The sequence below is a fragment of the Amblyomma americanum genome, chromosome 4, assembly GCF_052857255.1.
Source record: "Amblyomma americanum isolate KBUSLIRL-KWMA chromosome 4, ASM5285725v1, whole genome shotgun sequence".
Classification (NCBI taxonomy): domain Eukaryota; kingdom Metazoa; phylum Arthropoda; class Arachnida; order Ixodida; family Ixodidae; genus Amblyomma; species Amblyomma americanum.
The window spans coordinates 207,838,070-207,859,828 of NC_135500.1; the positions used below are offsets into that span (position 1 = coordinate 207,838,070).

Sequence of the window (21,759 nt, forward strand, 5' to 3'; positions counted from 1 at the left end):
GTACTGTAAAAAAAACACCTTGTTTTGGCAAAGAGGGGAAAGCAATGAACGAAGAGGGGACTCGAACCAATGTGATGTGACTATATGCTAAAATGTTCAAAAAAACTCCCAGAGTTGCCCTTTTAATTATTTAGTGGCCTCGGATGAGCATGAAAGACACTTAACCAGCCCAACAAGTCACTACACATTGAACATACATAACATACATCCCCCCAGCACAAGTGGCACAGATAGTGAAAGGCATCAATTTTATTCGGTCATGTTGGAAAATCCATGTAGCCCATTGAAGTTTGCAATGCTAGAGTGTTAGCCACGCACAAAAATGAATGAAGGTGTGTCCTTGCAAAGCCATCAACAGGTTCATACACTATAAAACAAGTATAAAGCATTCGTCCATCTCAAGATGAAAGAAAAACGACCATACCTTCAATCAATAAGTTGTAACACAGAAAGGAGGCAGATAAAATGCAATTTACAGTGGAAATGACCCTGGGTATTTTACTCTGTATGCTACAGTCTGTATCGAAAGGTTGAAACCTGGACAACAATGGATGCTCAGGAATGGACGCTAGTGGCTTAGAGTAACTAAACACCATTTCTTTCACCTCATCGTTGTCTTTTGCACTATATTCCCATTTGTAAATCTGCACTCAAGTCAAAAGCAGACTTCAAGAGGCAAATGAAGATGTGAAACCTAGCCAGCATTACTTCAGCATTATTTTATCTTCTGTAGCCCTTGAAGTCTTTAAGACCTTACTGATGACAACTGTGCAGTCTTACACGCATGTAGTACAACTGGTATATCATGAATACTTTGCACCAGTAATCGGCATATTACAGCGGTGAACTCAATTATTAAGGATATGCTGAAAAGCAATGTTGCAATGTTTAGTAGTGCAGGTGCTATCTTACAGTGACGTAGCATGCGAATGAAATGCTTAGCAGAATCCTACACTCTGTGAAGTGTAAACAGAACACAAAGATTTACAACAACTTCGTTCTGCAAGTTTCATATCTGCTATGGAACACATGAATGACTGGACAAAATATTAAAACTTTAATGGTTGCGAGGTCACCTCCTACAGTGAACCAGCCTACACAGCCTTCTAGTACATGTCCACATGTCCAGTTTTCACACACTGGTTTTTGTATACATAAGAGAAGAAGAAGAAGATTACTGGCACAAAACGCTTTGATGTCTCATGTACAGTGTTCCGTATCCACAGTCCTCACAGCTCCGACACCCATGCATGTAGCAAAACTCCGACTTACATTCGTTGCATCACTGTGTGGACAGCAAAACAGAATGCACGTGGTGGCATATTGCCTCACCGCTACAACAGGTCTCGCTGCGTTTAGGTTAGATGAGTGTGCCGTTATGTCTACAAATGGTCAGGGCACCAAACTGTCAGCATTTAGTTTTACACGCAGAAAGGCTTTTCACATCTTTATATAGCTTCTGAAGATCGTCAGAACGTGGTGAAAGAATATGGACACACATGAAAGCAACAGATGAAACCACATTTTTTTACAAGTGACGGCACGACAATGTGTTGGAACAAAGTCTGATTCGCAGGTACACTGCTAAACTGTTAATGAGATGCTGAAGTTTTATATTAAAATGGCCAAATGAATGCAGCCTCAACAAACACGTGAGAAGCTCCATCTCTAAATAGGTGCCCACAGTGTAATCCACCGTACGGACCAATCGTTCTGCAAGTTTCATATCTGCTATGGAACACATGAATGACTGGATAAAATATTAAAACTTTAATGGTTGCGAGGTCATCTATCGCCACTGTAGACCAAATTTTAGTGAAACTAACAGTGGTTGACATAGCACACCATGATCAGAGCACAAAAATTGGTCTTTATAGAAAGGGGTACATTTTTTTTGGACACAGATTTCAAATTGAACACAAAGTTACTGGGATCACTACAAAAGTAATGCTTCCAAATACTAGCGACACAAACATCTAGTGGCTCGATGCTTGCCAGCCTAATACACTAATTCTGCACTAGCAAATTGATTCACAAAATAATTTTATAGGCAAATCACAGCTCCGGCATGGTACACACATACAATTCCCGCATCAAGCACAACATCATTCAGGAATAATGTCGCAGTATACTGCGGCTCTTTTAATCAGTTGAAGGTAACAGATGCTGAAGAAACGAAAATGTGGAAAAGCTCAGTGATGGCAGGAGGAATGACGTGACTTGGGCTCCAGAGAGGTCTTTACGCAGCTTCCATTTCTATGTCAGCAGCTGAAAGAATGTGCAAAAGAAAAGAATACATGTGCAAATCCCTGGCATGCAATGCAACACAGCAATCGGTTCCAAGGCAACATGCTCAAAGGCAAATTGTCACACGGAAGTGAGCTTCACCCTGAAGGGGCAAAGACACAATGGTTCTGAGTGTGTTTTTTTTTGCATTGAAGGAGGCCTACAGGCCTAGCATACCTGCCAATTTGCCAACCAAAGGCTAAAATCTTTGCGATGAGGGAGTAACCAGAACAATTTTTTTTGAAGAAGAAAACTGTCATGTTGGGTCACTTCTTTCAGTGTACGACGTGATAGCCCTGAAGCTTTTTCACGTGTGGCGTCGCGCGTGAGGAAACACACAAACGGCGACCAGCATATGAAACTTCAGCGCACTGGAAGAACTGAAGTATCGCGCGAACAATACGAGGGAAGCATACATTGGTTTCAGAGCCTTGCCGGAGTGGCAATTAAGACACCTTCAATTAATAAATAATAAAATATAGCACAAACGATATCGAGGGAAGCGCACATTGGTTTCAGAGCCTTGCCGGAGTGGCAGTTAAGATGCCTTAAATAAAAAATGTCCGCGACAACGCAATTGTCATTCTAAACGGCGTGTAGCTCGGCTGGCTGACCGATAAGCGCAGCCGATAGCCGAGCTGGCGGCGAAACTCCAAAAATTAAACTATGCTGCCGGACTCTCATCGGACAATCACCAGGGGTCTGCCCATCGTCAGAACACCTGCAGCTGTGCGTACATCAGACGGGTGCCGGAAGTACTGCACGTCATGCCACGACACGGCACCACTTCTGAACTGACCGATGCCAGTGCCTGGGAGTACGAATAAACCAGCTCCCGAGGCCACAGTCTTAAGTGGGCATTTTGGCGAGACTCTAGCAGCAGTCCCGATTATCCGAATTAACGCTGCTTGAGGAGTAGGAATAAAGGTTTATTTAGTTCGGACAAATTATGTTTCACTGTACAATGTTGCATCTGCTGCTGCTGCTAATTTCATAGATGGTACATATACCTCTCTCGTGGCAGCGCAAGGTACTACTGTTTTTTTTTATAGAAGTTCAAATGTTTTTGCGAATAAAATTTATTCGGCAAGAGCTTTATATTTTTTTGAATTTATGGAGTGAAAATTTGGCACTATTTCTTGATACAGTAGAATCTCCGTGATTCGATTACGGCTGATATAAATGTTGGGACGATACTAATTTGTAAAATCCCTAGGCTGGACTGCAGTGTGTTAAGGCAGAGCTTTGTATCTTCCGAAAACTCAACCGCGCCGCTAAGGTTGTCACAAACGTCCGAGCCATGAGCACACCCTCAAGCATTACTGCCTGCACATCAACAATGCCATGGTCACCAGTCATGCGATATGCACCACGAGAAATGGGCGGCAGCCCTTACATAACTGATGTTGTGATCAATAGTCATTGTACAGACCGCGAGCAATGAGCGGTGGCATGCCGCTGTAAATAAATCCCCATAGCTCTCCCATAAGGCCGGCTTTGAATGCAAACGGCGGAGTTCCAAATCTGAATTAGGGCCAGGGTGAGGGGGAAATGGCAACTGGGATGCTGTAAACAGATCTGGGTGAATGCGTTTGCCCTGCTCCTGTATATAGATTTTGTTTATTTTGGATTATGCAAATTTTGGATGACACAAATATTTTTGGACACCCTTTGCTACATAGTGCACTGCCTTCAGGTAATGCCTCACTGCAGTTCTGTATTTAGTTTGCTCACTCAAAAAGTTAGTTACAAGCATAATAAATGGTGTTCAAGGGTGTAAGTTTCTGTCCACCTTTCCCTGCTTGCATATAAGCCAAAGTGCAGTTCACGAGCAAAGGCACCAGAAAGCTCGCACACAACCCAGCACACCCAAACACCAGGTTTTGAAAGAAATACTACTACAGTAGCCGACCAGTTTTTTGGACTCCAGTAATTCAGACTTGCGAGATATTTCGGACATCACTGAGGAACCATCACGCACCTCATAGGAACATGTATATATTCGCAACTGATGCTTCGGCCCCTGAGGAGTCCAAATGTTCGATTTTTCAGAATAAAAGAGATGCCAACAATACTATGCAGATCGTTTCTTCAACCAAAAGTTAGTTTTTTCGGCATACTATAGACACGAGCAGGCATCGCTGTCACAATAAAACCGCCACCAAGAACGGAGTCATCTTAAATTTAAACACAGTCAATGGGTGCTGATGGAGTCAAACGGACAAACTGGCTTTGATAGACTTGGCTATTTGTTCATCGCTGTCACTCGAAATAATTGCACGCTCTCCGTCGCCATCAAGATGGCCTACAAAGAGCACACAGTCTCGTTCAAAACCCGAACAGCTGCAGCGTCCGTCGTGGCTTGGTCGACGTCACCGCAGTGCGGGGCAAGAAATGCTGAAGGGGCGGCGTGTGGTGCACTCGGAGGCTCTCACTTCCGCTCGCATCTTCCTGTGGGTTGCCTCTCGGTCTTTGCGAGCATCAATGCCCACGCAAACTGACTGGTCTTGATTCCCGCGGTGTGTGCATTCAATCAGGGCATGACATGCAGCTGCATCACACTGTCTGGTATCGTGATGTGAAGAGGTACGGACATGACGAAAGCACGACTATGGCTCAGATAGTCTAATATTGTCGCTTGGAAGAGTAACATGAGAGTGGCGAATTTCACAATTTTTGAAGCGTCTTTCGCAGAAAATTTTTTTTTCCTTAAACTTCACAAATTTTTCGGACTCTTTGATCATTCGGACCATTTTCTGGGCACTGCCGAGTCCGAAAAATCAAACGGTGATTGTGTGACTGCATTCACACTAGATGTACGGGTTGAGAGACTATCTTACTATGTTGCATGCATTCAGCTACACATGCACACCTATGTGCATTAGGTTGTCTGCAATCAAAGTGTTACAACACAGCCTCTACTTTTTGTGGTAAATGGTATTGAACCTCAAAATCATACTCAGTTTGATATGCTTGATGATGTGACATTTCCTTTTAAACACCTGCAATTACTGTACCACCTGTAAGCCTTTGGTAGGCGTGTGTGCAGGAAGAGGCTTACCCATTTCATTGAACATGAACTCCTGTTGGTACTCCTTGAGGAATTGGGAAGACCTTGCCTCATCCCAGAAGAGCGAGTATACACGCTTCACATCTTGTACAGAGACCTCCGTGCCCTGCACAAAAAAAAACAACGAGAAATGCAACCCTTGCCTCAACTTTACAGCCATATGCCCTCTGCCACTCACAATTGGCATATAGTTAAACTGGGATATAATGAAACTGAGCAAATCCGTACATCTACTTGCTCGGCTCGGTCTTTTTGCTTCCACCGTGTGCAATGGTCACACCTTTCTGTTATTTGTTTTCTTTTCCCTTTCTGCAGAGTTTCAGTGGCTTTTGTGCTAAGCTACTGAGCCCGAGGTTGTAGGATAGCATCTCCAAACATTTCGATTTGGGCAAAATATGGAAACACATTTCGTGATGTCGGTGCATTTTAATGAATCCCAGGTGGCTGAAATTTTAGTTTTAGCATGGCAGTACGACTGGTTCTGCCAATACGGTAACGCATTGCTGTTCCTACTGTTGCCGTGTTTGCTTAGCCACTACTGCTGTACAGTAGTACAGCTGAACTCCTTCCCAACAGACAAGTACTGGAGAGGAGTCTTTGTCCATGATACAATAGGTCTCTTGTAAGCAACATTTTGTGTTTTCATTATTTATTGCTCTCTCACTGTGTTCCCAGTGATTTGAAGGTGCATAAAAGAAGTCTACAGCTTGTTAAACATGCTCATTAGCAGAAAAAGTAGCTGTTTAATTTCATCTGAAGGGCAAATGTCAAGATGCCATATGACTTCTATTACACCGCAGCCACACCTGTTGGCGATCTGTTTGGCTTGGTTTATGGGGGTTTAACATCCCAGGTTTATGGGGATTTAACTTCCCAAAGCAATTCAGGCTATGAGCGACGCCGTAGTGAAGGGCTCTGGAAATTCGACCACCTGGGGTTCTTTAACGTGCACTGACATCGCACAGTACTTGGCCTCCAGAATTTTGCCTCCATTAAATTTCGACTGGCGTGGCCGGGATCGAACTCTCATATTTACTACGCATATCATTACCCTCTTGACTCGCGTACTTTGCACCTGCTCATAATTTGCACACCCCCAGCTTTTTATCCTAATTTTTGAAATAAAAAAACTTTTACTCGCATATTTTGCGCTCTCCAGCATGTATGTGGGCGCATGCAAGGCAGGTTTGGGAAGATAGGCGCAGCCGCTTTGCCATGTACAGCTACCAAAGGTGTGAGTGGCAAGAGCACAAATCCGCCTTTTTCACAAGGTCGCTCTGCGCATGTGCACCATATCTCCAGCTACACTGGGTGAAAATGGAACCGCCTGCTCCTACTGCACATGCGCAGTTCATGTTATTGACAGATACAGGTGGCGGCAGCTGTCAAGCACACACGGCACACACACGCCACTTCACAGCTTGCTCCTCGTGAAACCAGATTATGCCTGCATCTCCCACAAGCATTTCATTTCAGCCAGCAGCAGATGAATTTTCGCCATTCCCCAGTTGGCACAAATGTTGTGAGAAAGATGGATTGTGCATCGGGTGTGCTTCAGTAAAATCTGTGAAACGTAGGAAGAGCGGGAGCAGCCCTTTAAAATCTGCGCCGTTGGCCAGCCTCGCTTTGCAGCACTCCCATTTAGCAGACACCCACCACGTGATCAAGTACGCGCGAGCAGCTCTGGGCCTATCATGCTGGCTTCAGAATAAAGCAGCCCTGCAGCCTACGAACACTACGACACATCGTCCTCCATCCTTTCTTTCCTTGTGCATGCAAGTCGTACTGTGCACTTGCTTTCCAGTAGTTCATCCTGCAAGCTGATGACAAACAGCAGCAAGCCCTGCTACTTCACGACAAACTTCGGATTATTCACCGCGTCGAGCATGGCAAAAAGGTCGGACATTGCAGTGCATCTCGAAATTCCAAGGAGTACACTAAGTATGATTGTGAAAAACAAGTCGGTCATCAGAAACAACGCACAAGAACGCCCGAATGCTGACAGCCGTCACCTCATGCCTGGATTTGCTTCCATCATGCTGGAATGTGCCATGAGGCTGCAGTACAGTGTACGCAATTAAAGATGACAGAGACGTTGCCATGCTGTGGAAAGAACTCGCCAATGTTAGACGCTGTGCCAAGAGAAGTTGCCTTTGAAGATTTTTCTGATGGTTGACAATGGCGCAGCTGTGACAGCAAGCCCGTCGGACTTCGAAACTGTTTCTAGTGCGCTGGTGTCTGGTGCCACAACACAGACCGAGGAGCTGCCGCCAAATGATGTTACATGTCGAAAATGCGATTCTAACTTGATGGAGCTAAATGCAGAGTAGAGGCAAAAATCACTGCCTACTGCATATGGGTGTACATTTATCGCCAATAAATTATTTTTGGAGTAAATTACTTATGGTGAGTGGCATGGCTTTTCTTTCTTCAGTGCGTTCTCGCTTCACTTTTCACACCTTTGTGTATAACGAATTTAGTACTGAAGTTTACTGAAGCTTGTTATAAGCCGGTTCAGGTACAGTGAATTATTCCATATATTGGACAAACTGTGTTGAATCACGGTGTTCGTTTTAACCGGATATGACTGAAGAAGGCCTGCCGGCATGCTCTCTCCTTTCGCTGCAGGTGATGGATCATTCCTACTGTTTTCTAATCACTACTGTAGTGCCCTACCTTAATGCAGCAACACAGTAAAACCTCGCTGATACGTTTGTTTTTAACAGCGGGAAAAAACGTATTATCCGGGAAAACGTACGATCCATGCCGCCTGATTTTGAGAAATGTAATTGCTGAATGAGGTAAAAGGACATTTATTCACAATTTCACTTTATAAAAATGTCGACTGGCATTTGTGAACAGATCCTGAACAGATTATATTCCAGAGCTCGCTGAATTCAGTACGCGTTCGCGCTTTCTTTAGCGTGGTAGGAAATTCGTAATGTATCGGGTCCGTCGACGGCAGTGACGAAACTAACCAAAACCTCTTCGTCATTTTCGGATGCTTCGCACCTTTGCTCCCAAGTATTGTTGGAAAACCACCGCGGCGGCTGATTGTAGCAGCTTTTCCTTTATGCACCGCGAAGAGACCGTCGCGAATGCTAGTGCGCCGTTTTTATTTTTTTGTTGATGGTTGCAATGGTGATGGTGCTTCGCCTCGATGCATCGAGGTACTGCAGAGAAGCCACCAAGGCGGGTGACTGCCGCAGAAAACGTCGCATGCCCTCTCATTCGGCCCAGTTGTATGCTTGCACATGTGCGGTTGGTCAATAAATGCATTATAGGGCCAGAATTTGTCAAGATTTTCTACGCCGTAGCGGGGAAATCGTGTTTTCCGGTAACGTATTAACCGGAAAAAATATAGTGCAACTCAATGGGACATTTTTAATGTCTGCGATTTTAAGCGAACGAACCGGGAAATCGTATGAACCAGGAAAATATCAATGAGGTTTTAGTGTACTTCACCTGTATTATATGATTCCTGCCACCTGCATAGAATTTCTATTGACAATACACACGGCTGTAAGAGAATGCGTCATGTGAGGGAAGCCCACACACAAAAGCAAAACACTTCCCCAGCGTAGGCAGCTGTAGCACCGCTTCAGTCACTGTTAAAACTGCCCAACGATGAGCATCATTGGCACACGCTGCAGTAAACTGGAACTGCTTGCAGCCGCTGTGCCCGCGAGTTGGAGACAGCCTCAATGGGCACGAGCAGTACGTGGAGAGAGAAAGTGTGAGCAGCAAGCGAACACAGTCAGTCAAAGTGCCCTTACAGCGTTGTGCCTGATCAATGCCACAGAATTCCATCTCTAGGGAAGGAGTGTTGCACTGCTGCTGCACAAGCAAAGTTCACCCCGGGTCCCCTATCAGCACCGAAATGACATGAGCAACCGAGTGGCAGTGATGGGCATGCACTGCTTGTCCTATGTCTTTTTATGTCCTATTGTTTTTAACTGCTTTCGGCATGAACGGTTTCAGCTCCACATGATGTGACATTGCAAAGAGAAAGGTGCGGAGATTGCTGCGTTTGCGAAGTAAGGGTGCACACAATGCTGATGCACGGTGCATTGCGTCAACTGCAGTCGTTCGCTGTGATTGCAGACATTCCTTCCTCCCATGTCGGTTCGGGTTGTATCATGAAACTTAACCATGGTTCGGCCAAATTTTAAGTTTACATGAAATCCACAAATACATGCGGGTGGCATTGGGGAATTGGGAAACTTCATCATATCGAGTAATTAGCCAAATTAAAGTTTATTACATCTAGGTTTAACTGAACAACACTAGGATGTTGGTCATGCACCCATTTTTGCTGCTTACTGCGGTGGCTCAACGGTTACAGCGTTCGGCTGCTGAGCACAAGGATAAGGCATCAAATCCTGACCGTGGCAGCTGTGCTCAGATCGAGCTGAACTGCAAAAAGCAGCTTAGTGCTCTGTGATGCCAGTACACATTAAGGAGCACCAGGAGGTCAAAAATAATCCGGAGCCCTCCAATTACAGCACCTCTTAGTTTCTTCTCTTACACCCTTCTTCATCCCTTCCCTCACTACATAGTTGAGGTGTCCAGCAAGAGTAAGACAGTTATTGCGCCTTTGGTCTGGTCTTGCAGCTCATGAAAGTTTCCATGGTGTGATTGTGCAATGTCTTCATAGGTTTCAACCCCCAAGAAAATCAGCCTCGTAACTTCATTTGCCAGCATTTTTTGACTGCCCAGCTTTCTTTGTAAAGCCTCGTATAGTATACGCCTGTCACACGGCATTCCTCGAAGGCCTTTCCAGCAAAGGCACCTTTTATCACCAAAGGAGTGAAAGCTTAAAGGAGCAGCGACGCTGCAACACGGTGCAGTCCAAAGGTTAAACCGTCGTTGAGGCTTAGCACCCGCTGCTGTGCTCGAGCCGGCAGAAGTGAGTGTTTTAAAATGAAAGTGGGGAATTCTGTTCATTCGTTGATCTCGGACATATTTTTAAAAATTCTAATGCTTCCCTGAAAGAACTGCAACAGCTGCTCTCATCAGCAGCAGCAGGTTTTGTGTATTGCCTTGGCCACCAGGAGCACTGCAACACATTACTGTCTTAAAATCTGGGCATAAAATATAAACACCTGTACAAAAAGCAAAGCTAGACACCCCTTTCATGTTTTTAAAAGATGTTTTCAAACATTGTTGGCTGCATCATTTTTTTTTCATTGTTCTTACTTTTTGACGTTGGATGGCACTGCCATCGCAGTTTCTCAAAGGCCATGCCTTTGGGCTCCAAAGGTCTCTGACAGGTGCCTTCGACTCCAAGGCCCTTAGCGGCAAAGGCGCAATATTTGTGCTGTGTAGCTGCACTCCTTACGCCTTTGGATATAAAGACCTGATTCTCAAAGGGATTTGCGGTGCCCGTGTGACAGGGGCATTACATAAACACTACAAAATTCCTCTCCTTTTCCAAGATGAAACAACCCACATGCTAGCAGTCACATGATGTACCTTTCTCCGCTTGCAGACCAGGTGTGCTGTGGTGATGAGTTGGATGGCGTACCGAAGGGTCGTCTCCATTGCAATCCTAGTCAGAACGGTCAGTGCTTCATCACTCATTTCAACATCCTCCTCCTCACACCTGGAACACATCAGAAAAAGTAGGGGAACACTTAGGCTCTGCCTTTAAGGGTATGACACAACAGCGGTTTCTCTTCACACACAGTCACTGGTCTTTGTTCACATTGATACATTTATCACAATTATCAACACAGTTTCCACATTCTGTCTTTGAACTCTTCCACTCTACTGTATACATTCATAATTTTACTCTAATTAGTATGTCACTAATTAGAGCATCTCTAGTTCACTCCACTAATTACCACACTACTAAGCTTCAATTTCAGCCAATACCACACACACATCACCCCCCATTGCACCTCAGCCAAGTCAACATGCCTACGTGGCTTAGTTGATAGCTTGCCTGGCTGGCAACCCAAGGGTCATGGGTTTGAATCCACACCAAAATTTATGGAAATTCTTCCTTTACCTAAAATTAATTATTTCATAAAGTTAAGTCGTTTGAGACAAGTGGCGACCTTTAATTCACATTACAAGTCCTCTTCAATTATTTTCATTCCAGACATACACGTGTGACGTATGTTTCTCGACATAACAACGCCGCCGGGATGATGCCAGCAGGTTTCTTGACAGAACAATACTTTACACTCTTGTATAGCACAAAAATTGACAAAAAAAAACCCAACAAATTAGGAAGAGGCTTGAAGGCCCATCCCATCATTGCAACAGACTAGTCTGGAGGCAAGTAATGAAGAAGCCATGGCATCTGGCAGAATTTTGCTCCGTAATTTACAGCCACTGTCCTTCCTGAATATACAAAACAAGCCTCACAACATGAGCATACTGCTGTCATTTGCATTTAGCACTAACATAGGACTCTGCCTGTGGTTGGTCTTTGAACAAAAAATGTTTTCAAATAAAAAAGTGTTCAATACAATGCTAAAAACTGCGTGTTATACAAGCACACAGCCAAGTAGTATGCTGCACGAAAAGAAAAAAGAAAGTAGACATGGCCCACATGCACTGCAAGCAGAAAAGATTTCGCATAGTGCTTTGCAACAGGAGTGACCCACAAGATGCAACAATGACAATGGCTGCCAGCAATAGATATACGGCCAAATCATCCGTGACAAAACTATGACATGCTAGATAGCCGTGCTTCCCAGCTGTACATTCTTTCTTGCTCAATGACAGACAGTGAGGTGGGGGGGGACAGAAAAGGGGAACAGCGCACCTGATGCGCAGGATGTGCTTGACCTCTCGCTCCTGATAGGGTTGGGTGGCGATGATGACGAGCCGGTCGAGCAGGTCAATGGGTATCCCATGGGGGCTCTGGTAGTTAGTACCCCGGATGCGGGTCAGGCCCCGGTTGGTGGCCATCACCAGTACAGGTGCCAAGTCGCTCTCCATGGCCCGGTTGAGGAAGGAGAAGCACTCCATGTCCAGCATGTGCACCTCGTCCACAAACAGCACGCCAGGCACAATGTCCGCCTTGCCCTCCTCGCGCCACTCTGCCACTTTGGCATTGATCTGCTCCCGCACCTCGGCCTTGATCTCGCCCGTGTCCCCTGTCCGCCGACAAAGGCGATCGTCACAAACACTAACACAACACATCACAGGAGGCATTTCACAAGCAATTAACATCTGTAACAAAACTCATTCACGAGCCTGCAAGTACCATTTCTGTCTCGTGACCACTGCGCGTAAAATCCAAGTAGCTGCCTAAGTGAATGCAATTTCTAGGTTCCAGTAGAGGAAGACTGTAGGATTGAAGCCGCCTCCACCAAGATAGTGCAGAAGCGCACGTGTGCCCATTGCCCACTCCGTGCGTCCACCTTCTACGCTACTGCTCCCCTTCCACCAACACCACGCAGACAGAGAGCCACTGGAGGGCGTTTAAGACTTTCTGTGCACGCGAACGATCACAAGAGCCACAAAGCCTAGCAAGTTCTCGAGAACCATGTTCCCCTTACAAGAAGTAAAAAAAAAGGCAACAATGTAAACTTTTTTTCCACGCATGCTTCCCGACTACTACTATGTTTCCTGTCTGGTACATATTTTTATCTGCGGCCCCGCGAAAAATGTAAGAGTGGGGTTCCACTGTATCATGTTTGGAACGCAGTTGCGGACTTTTCTTGAGATTTTTTTTTTTTGTGAGAAAAATGGGGGAAGTCAGCTGATGAGTGTGCGCCAGTTGTGTACTAACAAAACTTCAACATAATGCACTTTTTTCGTGGGGGCGCAAGAAACTTTATAAACCGAGGCCTTCGGATGAACCAGCCATTTCTTCGGGTCCCTTGAACTCCAAATGAATGAGGTTTTTATTGTTACCATGTTATTTTTTGTTGCCAGTCTCGTCATTTTATGGATTTTGTTTTACATGACCTCATTACAGTTTGGATACAGTTATGCTGTCTAATCAAGTAGTATACATTTCTGTGCAAAACATGTTTTTTTATACGGCACTGAGGGAGTTTATTTTAGTTGCAAAGACCATACAATATTTAAGAGAGGAGCCTGGTCTAGAAAAGAAAATTTTTTTTAATGAAGTCACAGTTTAGAAACCTTTAGGGAACATGTATTTTTGTGTGCCGATTCTAGATATCTCCATTTAATTTCATGTAAAATTATTCCTTGGGCACTTATGTAATTTTTATGCATGTATCTTGTGAAGAGCTTTGAGAAAAATTTGCTGCAGGAAGCTTACTGATATGTATGCCATTGGGTTCTCTTGATACTAAGGAATGCAATAAGGGTAAAATTGTCTTCCTGCCTATCATAGAACTTAAGTTATAGGGTTTTAAAGTTGTCACTTCAGAAATGCGAAGAAAAGTGTGTATTCTCATTTCTGAAGTGGCAGCTTCAATACCCTATAACTCAAGTTCTATAATAGCCTTAGTATCAAGACAACCCAATGGCACTTATTTCAGCGATTTTCCTACAGCAAATTTTCTTCCAAGCTCTTCGCAAAATAATTGCATAAAAATTATATAAGTGCCCAAGAAATTGTTTTACATGAAATTAAATTACATATTCAGAATCAGCGTGCAAAAATACATGTTCCCTGGAGATTTCATAATTATTACTACATTAATAAAATTTTGTTTTCAAGACCAGGCTCCCCCCTTAAAAAAGATAAGGGCAATAACATTTGCTTGTTTATCATTTTCTGAAATTTTTTATGTACTGAACAGATATTCGATTTGATATTCGAAGACATTTTTTCTTCATATTCGTATTGGATTCGTATTCGAAAATTTCAATATTCGTACACCCCTACTTCTACAAATATTATCCAGATGGCAGCATCTGCTCTACATGAATGTGCACATTTTATTTCCCGAATAAGTCAGGCTATGATAGGGCACCGTATGTTTCCAACGTGCCAATCAATGCACTGCTCCTGCCTCTTGCATGAAGTCACCACAATGTTCACAACGACGTTCTGGCCGGAAAAGACAATCAGCAATTCAACTACAATTAAGTCCCCATATACTGGCTGCTGGTAGTAAAACAGCCACACACGTTTACACTTCCCAGATACCCACCCCCAAATGCTGTACTCCAATGAAAGCACCCCCTATAAAGTCTGTGCTAGCTGACCACATGAGCACAGACTTCCAAGCTCTCAGGAAGGCTCAATATCCGGCCCAGTTCACTCTCATGCACGAAGCAAAGTTGATCACACGCTCATGAGCCACCACCGTAAAGAGAAATGAAAAGGAAGTTCACCAGAGAAAAGTGCAAGAAATCCATGTGTGCGGCTGTTGATGACGTCAATTTCATGAAGGGTGACAGTGTGCACCACTTCCTTCCGCTTCTGCAGCTCCCCCTCGGGGCATTGAACAAACTTGGTCTGTGGCCCCATGGCATCGTAGTCACGGGCACGCGTGAAGGAGCGGCCCAGTTTGGTGATTTTGCCCGTCGCTTTGTCTATGGTTATGATGTCGCTGAAAGCAAAGGTAGAAAAGAAAGCACAACAGGTCACTATTTAGCGTGAGGGCCAAGAATAATGCAACGTGTCAGCAGAAAGTTGTAGCGCGTAGGTACGACCTATGAAATCCAGCCTGCCACTGCTAAAGTTCAGCTCATGCTGACATCTAGGTGACTTACCCTGCCTGCACCTTTTCCTTGGTGAGGGACTCTATCATTTTCTGACCCAAGTCATAAATGGTTTCCATTTCTGTAGTCTTCAGAGTGAGCTTCCCCACTTTGGCACCCTATGTAAAAACAAAAAGCAGAATGTGAGAATTCACGACTGAGGAAAGAAAAAAATTAATACGCTGTCAGAAGAACTCACAGTTCCTGTTGCTGGCCTGTCAATCTGTATCTCAACAACTTCTCCTTCAATAATCTCAGTTTCTTCTCTGATAAAAAAGAAATGAGGGAGAAATGATTAGCTACATATGGAATCAAGCAAGCCATTTTCCCATGCAAAATATAAAAAGTGGCATAATTCAGTCATGCAGTCATTCAACTATGACGGAGCCTCACTCGTCAAGAGGTTTGTTCGGTTTACATATACAGTTCGCTGCACCTGCTACATCCGCTACCTGGGTCCTCAACTGCACCATGTACAAGCGCGGTGCCTACCAGCAATTTTGGTAAAATTCTGGTTATTCATCGTGGAAATGAAAAACGGTTAAATTCAGCGAGAAAACTTTGCATTGCTTGTAGCCAAAGCATTTTACACATACTGCTAACAGTAGAAGAGCATCATTTAAAGTCTGCCCTGCAAGAACTTTTTTTCACAGCCAAGCAATTAACGGTACTAACAGAAGCTGACCACTCCTTTTGTAGGCCACCATTCTTTTTCCATCAACACTGTTATGGCTACGCAATCTTCAGTATGTGCACGAATATGAAGTGGCTCATGCCTTATACTATGAGATGCCATTCATACAATAAAATATGGCCAAGCTTTAATAACGTTAGCAATTTAATGTCTTGCGTATATAGGCACTTCTGTTCCGGTAACATCTTTGAAACTTCCGATAACTATGGTTAAGGACAGCTGAAGCAAAAAAGGGAGTTTCACAATCGTTAACTGTAACCCCAACATCACAAAAAGTAGACGAGTCCAACAAAAGATTTTTGTATTTCATGTTTTATGCTAATAAATAGAACATAGTTACCACTACCGCCAGCCACACCCTTGTGAAAGAAACATTTCAGCAGTGCCTTACTTGATGCGGACACCAATGGATTTCCTAAACGCTTGCATCAAGGCCTCAGTCTTCGACATCTCAAGGGAGAAGATCTCGCTGCCTGATATTGCTGTAAATGGGGTATCCTGGCCAAGAGCCTGGGCCATTCCTGCAATAGAGAAGCAGAACCATACAGGCATTCGCAGCAATTATAAAGCAGTAAAACAACAACCCGTGTCTTAAAGCGAGGCAGGAAGATTGGCCACAAGTGAGCCGGTCAACAGCAAATCCTGCTCAGTACTTCACAAAGAGAAGTGATGAGACAAGTTACCACTATCGACATATGCGAGTCATAAATGTTGCACAATCAGCTGTTGACTTTCAACCACAGAGCGGCCCTAATGTACCGATGTTCATAATAATGAGTTAGAGCTGCAAGTTGCCCTCCCCAAATATCCCATTCAGAACAAGAAGCGTTAGGACTGACATTGCCAGAAACGAGAAGCCTAATGTACAGCAAGCTCTACTTCACTTCTGATGCCCTGAGCCACTGATCGGTTAAGCAGTCTTGTGACTTGAGCAGCAGTGTTGGAAAATCAAGTAGTACGCAGCTGTCTCGTGACTTACTTTTCGACCAAAGCAACAATGTGCGAATGTGACTTTTGGACCAAAATAGTTGCATGACATCCACGAATTGCATGGTCGAATGTACTGTAGTGATAAAGCAACATAAAGGACTAGACAGATGTAGCACTGACCTCCATCTACAGATGGAAAAAGGAAGACCAAGGTCTGTGCCCCACCTGTCTACACCTAAGTCTGTCCTAGTCTTTAGTACTATTTTATTTTACAATCAAAGAAACATCAACTGGTGCACACCTCTACCCTTGTGAATGTACCTTTATAAAGTAGCAGGCTTGAAGTAGAGCAACGGATTATGTACAGCATAGACATATCTAGTCATCCATGGCTCCGCCAAGACATTGACCGTTCCAACATTATGAAAAGAAAGCTTTTACAGATATAATGCGGCCAATGTTTCAAGTGCTCTTCATGGGTCCATTTTTGAAACTGATGCGAAGAAAGGCAAGAAACTGTCAACATTTCAAAAAACAGCCAGACTATCCTAAAACTCAGTCAAATGCACCTGCTTTTATGACCTCCTTCAAAACTGCCATGGGGCTGCACACCAGGGTTTGGAAATTTTAAAGCGACAGTGAGAACTCTATCAATTTTTTTTTTGTTAGCAAAATCTGATAGTTCGCCACTTCACGGCTTTGTTGCCACTTGTCCGGGAGCGAAAGATGCATTCAAAGAAATTTGGATTAGAAATTGAAAAAGGTTTTCCCGTCGCTCCAATTCAAACTGGGCACCCTCCTATGACGTCACGGCGCCCTCCTATGACGTCATAGGTCAAAGTGAAGTGAAAAGTGAAGTGAACGCAGACTCCGTGATTTCTGGCAGCTAGCGGTGCAGTCTAGCAGCAGTCGAAATGAAAGCTACCACCGCCGCACGTTGAAGGCATCTATCGGGGGTCGCTACCGTCGCTTCGTTTACGTTTGTACCGGCGTCTTGCCAGCGTTACGACAGATCCCGTTCCCGAACCCGACAACGAAGTTCTCGCAAAAACTCCGGCCTCCATTTCAGCGACCTCAGCCCCACAGAGCGTGCGATGCTTTTGAGAGAGCACGGTCAGGTTAGACGCGCCGACGGGTGGCTTCCCCCTTCCTCAGGGAGCAGCCGTCGCTAATTAAATGTGGTAGCTCCAATGCGGGGAGTCGCGAGGGGCGAGAAAAAGGTTGGCGCGCAGCGCCCACTAGGAGGCTGGCCGAGGCTTTGGGGCCAATGGATTGTGGTTCCTTGAACAGCGCTGTTGCACGGTGTAGCAGGCAATGTCGAGGAGGTTTCCCAGTTGCAAGGGCCGGCTTTTTTTTTTTCCACAAAAACGGATGGGTGCTCAAGGGCGCTCGCATTTAAAGTTGGTGGCTTGAAAGTAAAGCCGATGTACGACGCTTCAATGGGTTCCTCGCGTTTCCAGAGGTACGAGGTCAACTGGATCGGGCTCTCTCGCTGACTTGCAGGTACCTTCAGATGTGTACTGTGAATGGATTAAATTAGCCGAGAGCTCGAATAGAACAGCTCCGCCCAACTGCCGAAGCTATTGAATGGAGCCGCAAACAAAAGAGTTGGAGGAGAGCGGAGTCACGGTCTCTGCAGATTCCAAATCTATTTTTGTTAACTGCCTTGTAGCTTGTCTCCCATCCCTAATACACGATTTCCGTAAAGTAGTTCGAAGTTGACTGGCACAGCCAGGAACGTTTCGCCAAGTGAGCGTACTAAGACACAAGTGCTCTTTATAGTACTGTTAACTGCCTTGTACGGTCACCGACCATCATGCCATCATAGTTTTTCATCAACCGTGGCGGTCATCTGACCAGCCTGAACAGGCTCCTTCAAAGGTTAACTAGCACTTGAAGCGGCACTTCCTCTGCTGTTTGGCGCTTGTAAATCAAGGCGCATCAAAAACAAAACTACGGGGCATGCAAAGCTCATAGACTCGAAGCGCCATAACAAACCAAAGCTCTCCTAGCCGCCTGTGGCGCCGCCAAGCGTCAGTTTCCTTTGCTTCCAACATTCAGGTTGTCTTTTGTCTGTCTTCCTTGTGTGATAAATGTGCACTATCGGTTTCAAAACAAAACTTACTTCAATACTGAACCACGCAACCTTTCTTTTGTCAGCCTCAGAGATTCGTGGTGTACTGAACCACGCAACCTTTCTTTTGTCAGCCTCAGAGATTCGTGGCATCCATGGAGGAATGAAAATGCCTCCAAGGTGGCGTCTCTTGTCCTATGAAGTCATCATGCTTGTACTTGTGAAACTGGCCTGTGGCGGCAATACCAGTATTTTGGTTCTTGCTATTTTCTACCTTACAAGAGCTTTGTTTTCAGTAAGAGTGGCGTTTTTGTGATCAGGAGCTGGTATTCTATCGATACAAGCCAACTTCAATTTCTCCTCAGTGTCCATTTAAAGAAACAAGTGCAGCGCTTAGATCAGGCGTCGATGATAGTCTCTGCAAAAACTAGAACTATGCACCCTTGAAAAGTGGAAGAAACCCAAATCGAAGTCCTATCATGTTTCCTTTCGACAAAGCTAACCTCCTCATCCTCTGCGCTGGTATCCAAGCCATTGTCCGGGAGTTCACCATGACATTTCAGCCAACAGCACTCCACTGAACCATCATTTGGACTGACAGATGAAGCACAGGCATAGCCAATGCGTTGACATACTTCTTATGATGTGCTCCTTCGCATCATGCTCACTGCACAGCAGCGCTGATAATTGTGTTTAGCATGAAGTATCATGAACCATAATGCACTGCCTCCACATTCCAGACTCATACCAGAAGGTGCCACAACATGCAGTCATAGAAGGTTTCTGGGATGCATGGAAGAAAATTTACTTTCACATCCCCCTGCTAGTCAGTCAGCTGGTATGATTGCAGTGGATGCAACACAGCATGCATGTCCCCTCGAGGCCTACTGCACAGGGATAATTTTTTCAGGAGAGGTGTCACCCAACAGGTCGATTTGCTGGGTGTCTTTCCAAACGGGCACGTAGGGTCTATTTCAATACGAAGATGATTTCTCCATTCTAATGACAAAGACTCTAGTTTAACTGAAAATGGGGCTAAACAACAGGCACAAAATGAAATACAAGTGTCTCTCCATCACCAGCCGATTTCCCAAGTAAATTGCATGTGTCGACGCAGCTTTTGGAGTGTGGATTACAGTACAGGCTGTGACACCATGCACTTCTAACAGGAATCATAAGAGTTTTTTTCAGTGTAATGTCACAAGTTTGAATCGAGTGGCAGAAAAACATATAAATGCAAACTTCTCAACATACATGCATCTCCTGCATCTGGACAAACATGAACACACCCAGAAAGAGAGCCATAATATAAATTTTTACTAGAAACAAAACTTCGATGGAGTTATCCTCCGTGACCCTTTCAAAACCTTTAACAAATAGTTATTCAACTAATTTTGGTTATTTAGCAAACACTGTATCGGTCACGTGCCACTCCAATACATGTCGTACTTAGGAGACCGAGGAAAAAAAGATGGGATCCTTGCAGAAAAGCACCGACCAATAAAATATCGATTTAACTGCTGGTTTAAAGGACAGCTCAGTTATTGCTTTACTACACCAACTGCAATGATCAGTGGCTCAAACAATGCTTGAATGCAACATGCAAATACATATCATAACAAACAGGTAATGCACAAACTAGAACTACAAGCAATGTTTCATCCGGTTGGCTTACCCATGGCAATGGCTGTCTTTCCAGTGCCCGGCTGGCCTGCAATAAGCACTGCACGGCCGGCAATTTTCCCTTCCTTTATCATCTCCAAGATGATACCCGCAGCCCGTCGAGCAACGGTCTGGCCCACCATTCCCTGGGACACCTGAGGAGCGCACAACTTCATCAATGTAGGCAAATTAAGTGACTAAGATAATGGTATGCACTGGGGCGGCTTGCATCACATTGAGGTGCAGTTGCAAACACGTCTATGAGCTAAGCCAGCAGCGTTATATTAGGCTGCAGTGATCGCAGATCACGCAATCAACCCAAGAACTGCTTCTTTTGAGTACTCCAAATGGGAAAAAGCACGAACCAAAAATGGCTTCAGCCAACAGAAAAAAACAACAGTGAATTATTTACATTTCAGTCCCTCTTAGTCTGTAAGCCTTCTCGAGAAGCAGGCATACAGTGCAAAACTAGTGGTCTAAGACAGTCATCAAGAGCATGTAAAATGTGTACGATTAAACCCCTGCAATTAGACGAATGAAAGTACGCGTGAATCGTCTCTGCTGCAGATGACTAGTATCACTGCATTTGGCAAGGCTTCTGTATCAATGGGAAAGCCCACATAGCATAGTGACACATTTCAAATAAACGTCGGAGGAAATTGATGCTTTGCTTGGCACTTACCGGTCTCGGTTCAAGCGAATCATCGAGCCCGAGTCCACGTATGTGGGAATGGGCTCCGACTCGTTCGATCCTTGTGATTTCGCGGACCTCTTGGACCTTGGCCGCAGCAGCCTTTGGAAAAATAAATTGCCATCGTGTTCAGGCGCCGCTTCCACAATGATAGACATCAACACTACGCAGTTGGACCTCTGACAGCGCGTCTGCACAACAAACAGGCGCAGCGCAAAACACGTGTGTGCCGATGAACTGTTCATGACCGTTGCGAAACTTGTTTCAGACCCAATTATTATCCGCGACTACAAACCGACCGGCATTACAATCTATCACAACACACCACGTGAAGCGAGCACACAATTCAAAATTCTTTCGACTCGACTTATGGGCACACGTACGCTACGTTCTAGCGGCACATGCATTGTATTGTTCACTGCAATGACGCCCAAGTGAGGACTTAAGTTAATACACATTAGAGCATATAAAACAAAAGTTTCAGCGTTTTAAACGCGCACAATTCCACAGAAAGCACAACTTACTGTCGCCATGTTGAACGCTACTCTGATGACAACTCCGCGCCGCGGTAGACTTTAGAAACACCAAGCGCAGCGCAGATCGCATTCCCCAGTTTCTAAAGCAATAAAGTAAAGCAGTTAATAACATAAATCATTTATTTAAAATCTGCTAGTTATACGGCAAAGGCAAAGGCCAGTATATGATAC

The 21,759-nt window shown here is 44.7% G+C and overlaps 1 protein-coding gene across 1 annotated transcript; it reads right to left on the bottom strand.

Moving 5' to 3' along the window:
• Positions 1-233: 233 nt before the first annotated feature.
• On the bottom strand, positions 234-21,668 carry rept (RuvB-like helicase 2 rept). Its single transcript, XM_077663164.1, has 11 exons — positions 21,577-21,668; positions 21,044-21,154; positions 20,375-20,516; positions 16,087-16,216; positions 15,201-15,267; positions 15,014-15,120; positions 14,633-14,850; positions 12,135-12,468; positions 10,832-10,961; positions 5,348-5,462; positions 234-2,268 (listed from the first exon to the last, which is right to left on the bottom strand). The coding sequence occupies exons 1-11, from the start codon at positions 21,583-21,585 to the stop codon at positions 2,240-2,242; spliced, it is 1,392 nt and encodes a 463-aa protein (XP_077519290.1). The 5' UTR covers positions 21,586-21,668; the 3' UTR covers positions 234-2,239.
• Positions 21,669-21,759: the final 91 nt, after the last annotated feature.

Bases quoted from the DNA above. Each gene is read 5' to 3' on its own strand.
- rept (XM_077663164.1), bottom strand. The intron at 20,517-21,043 runs GTAAGTGCCAAG...TGCGCTCCTCAG, and splicing joins ATTCGCTTGAACCGAGACCG to GTGTCCCAGGGAATGGTGGG. The intron at 15,268-16,086 runs GTAAGGCACTGC...CTTTTTTATCAG, and splicing joins TCCATTGGTGTCCGCATCAA to AGAAGAAACTGAGATTATTG.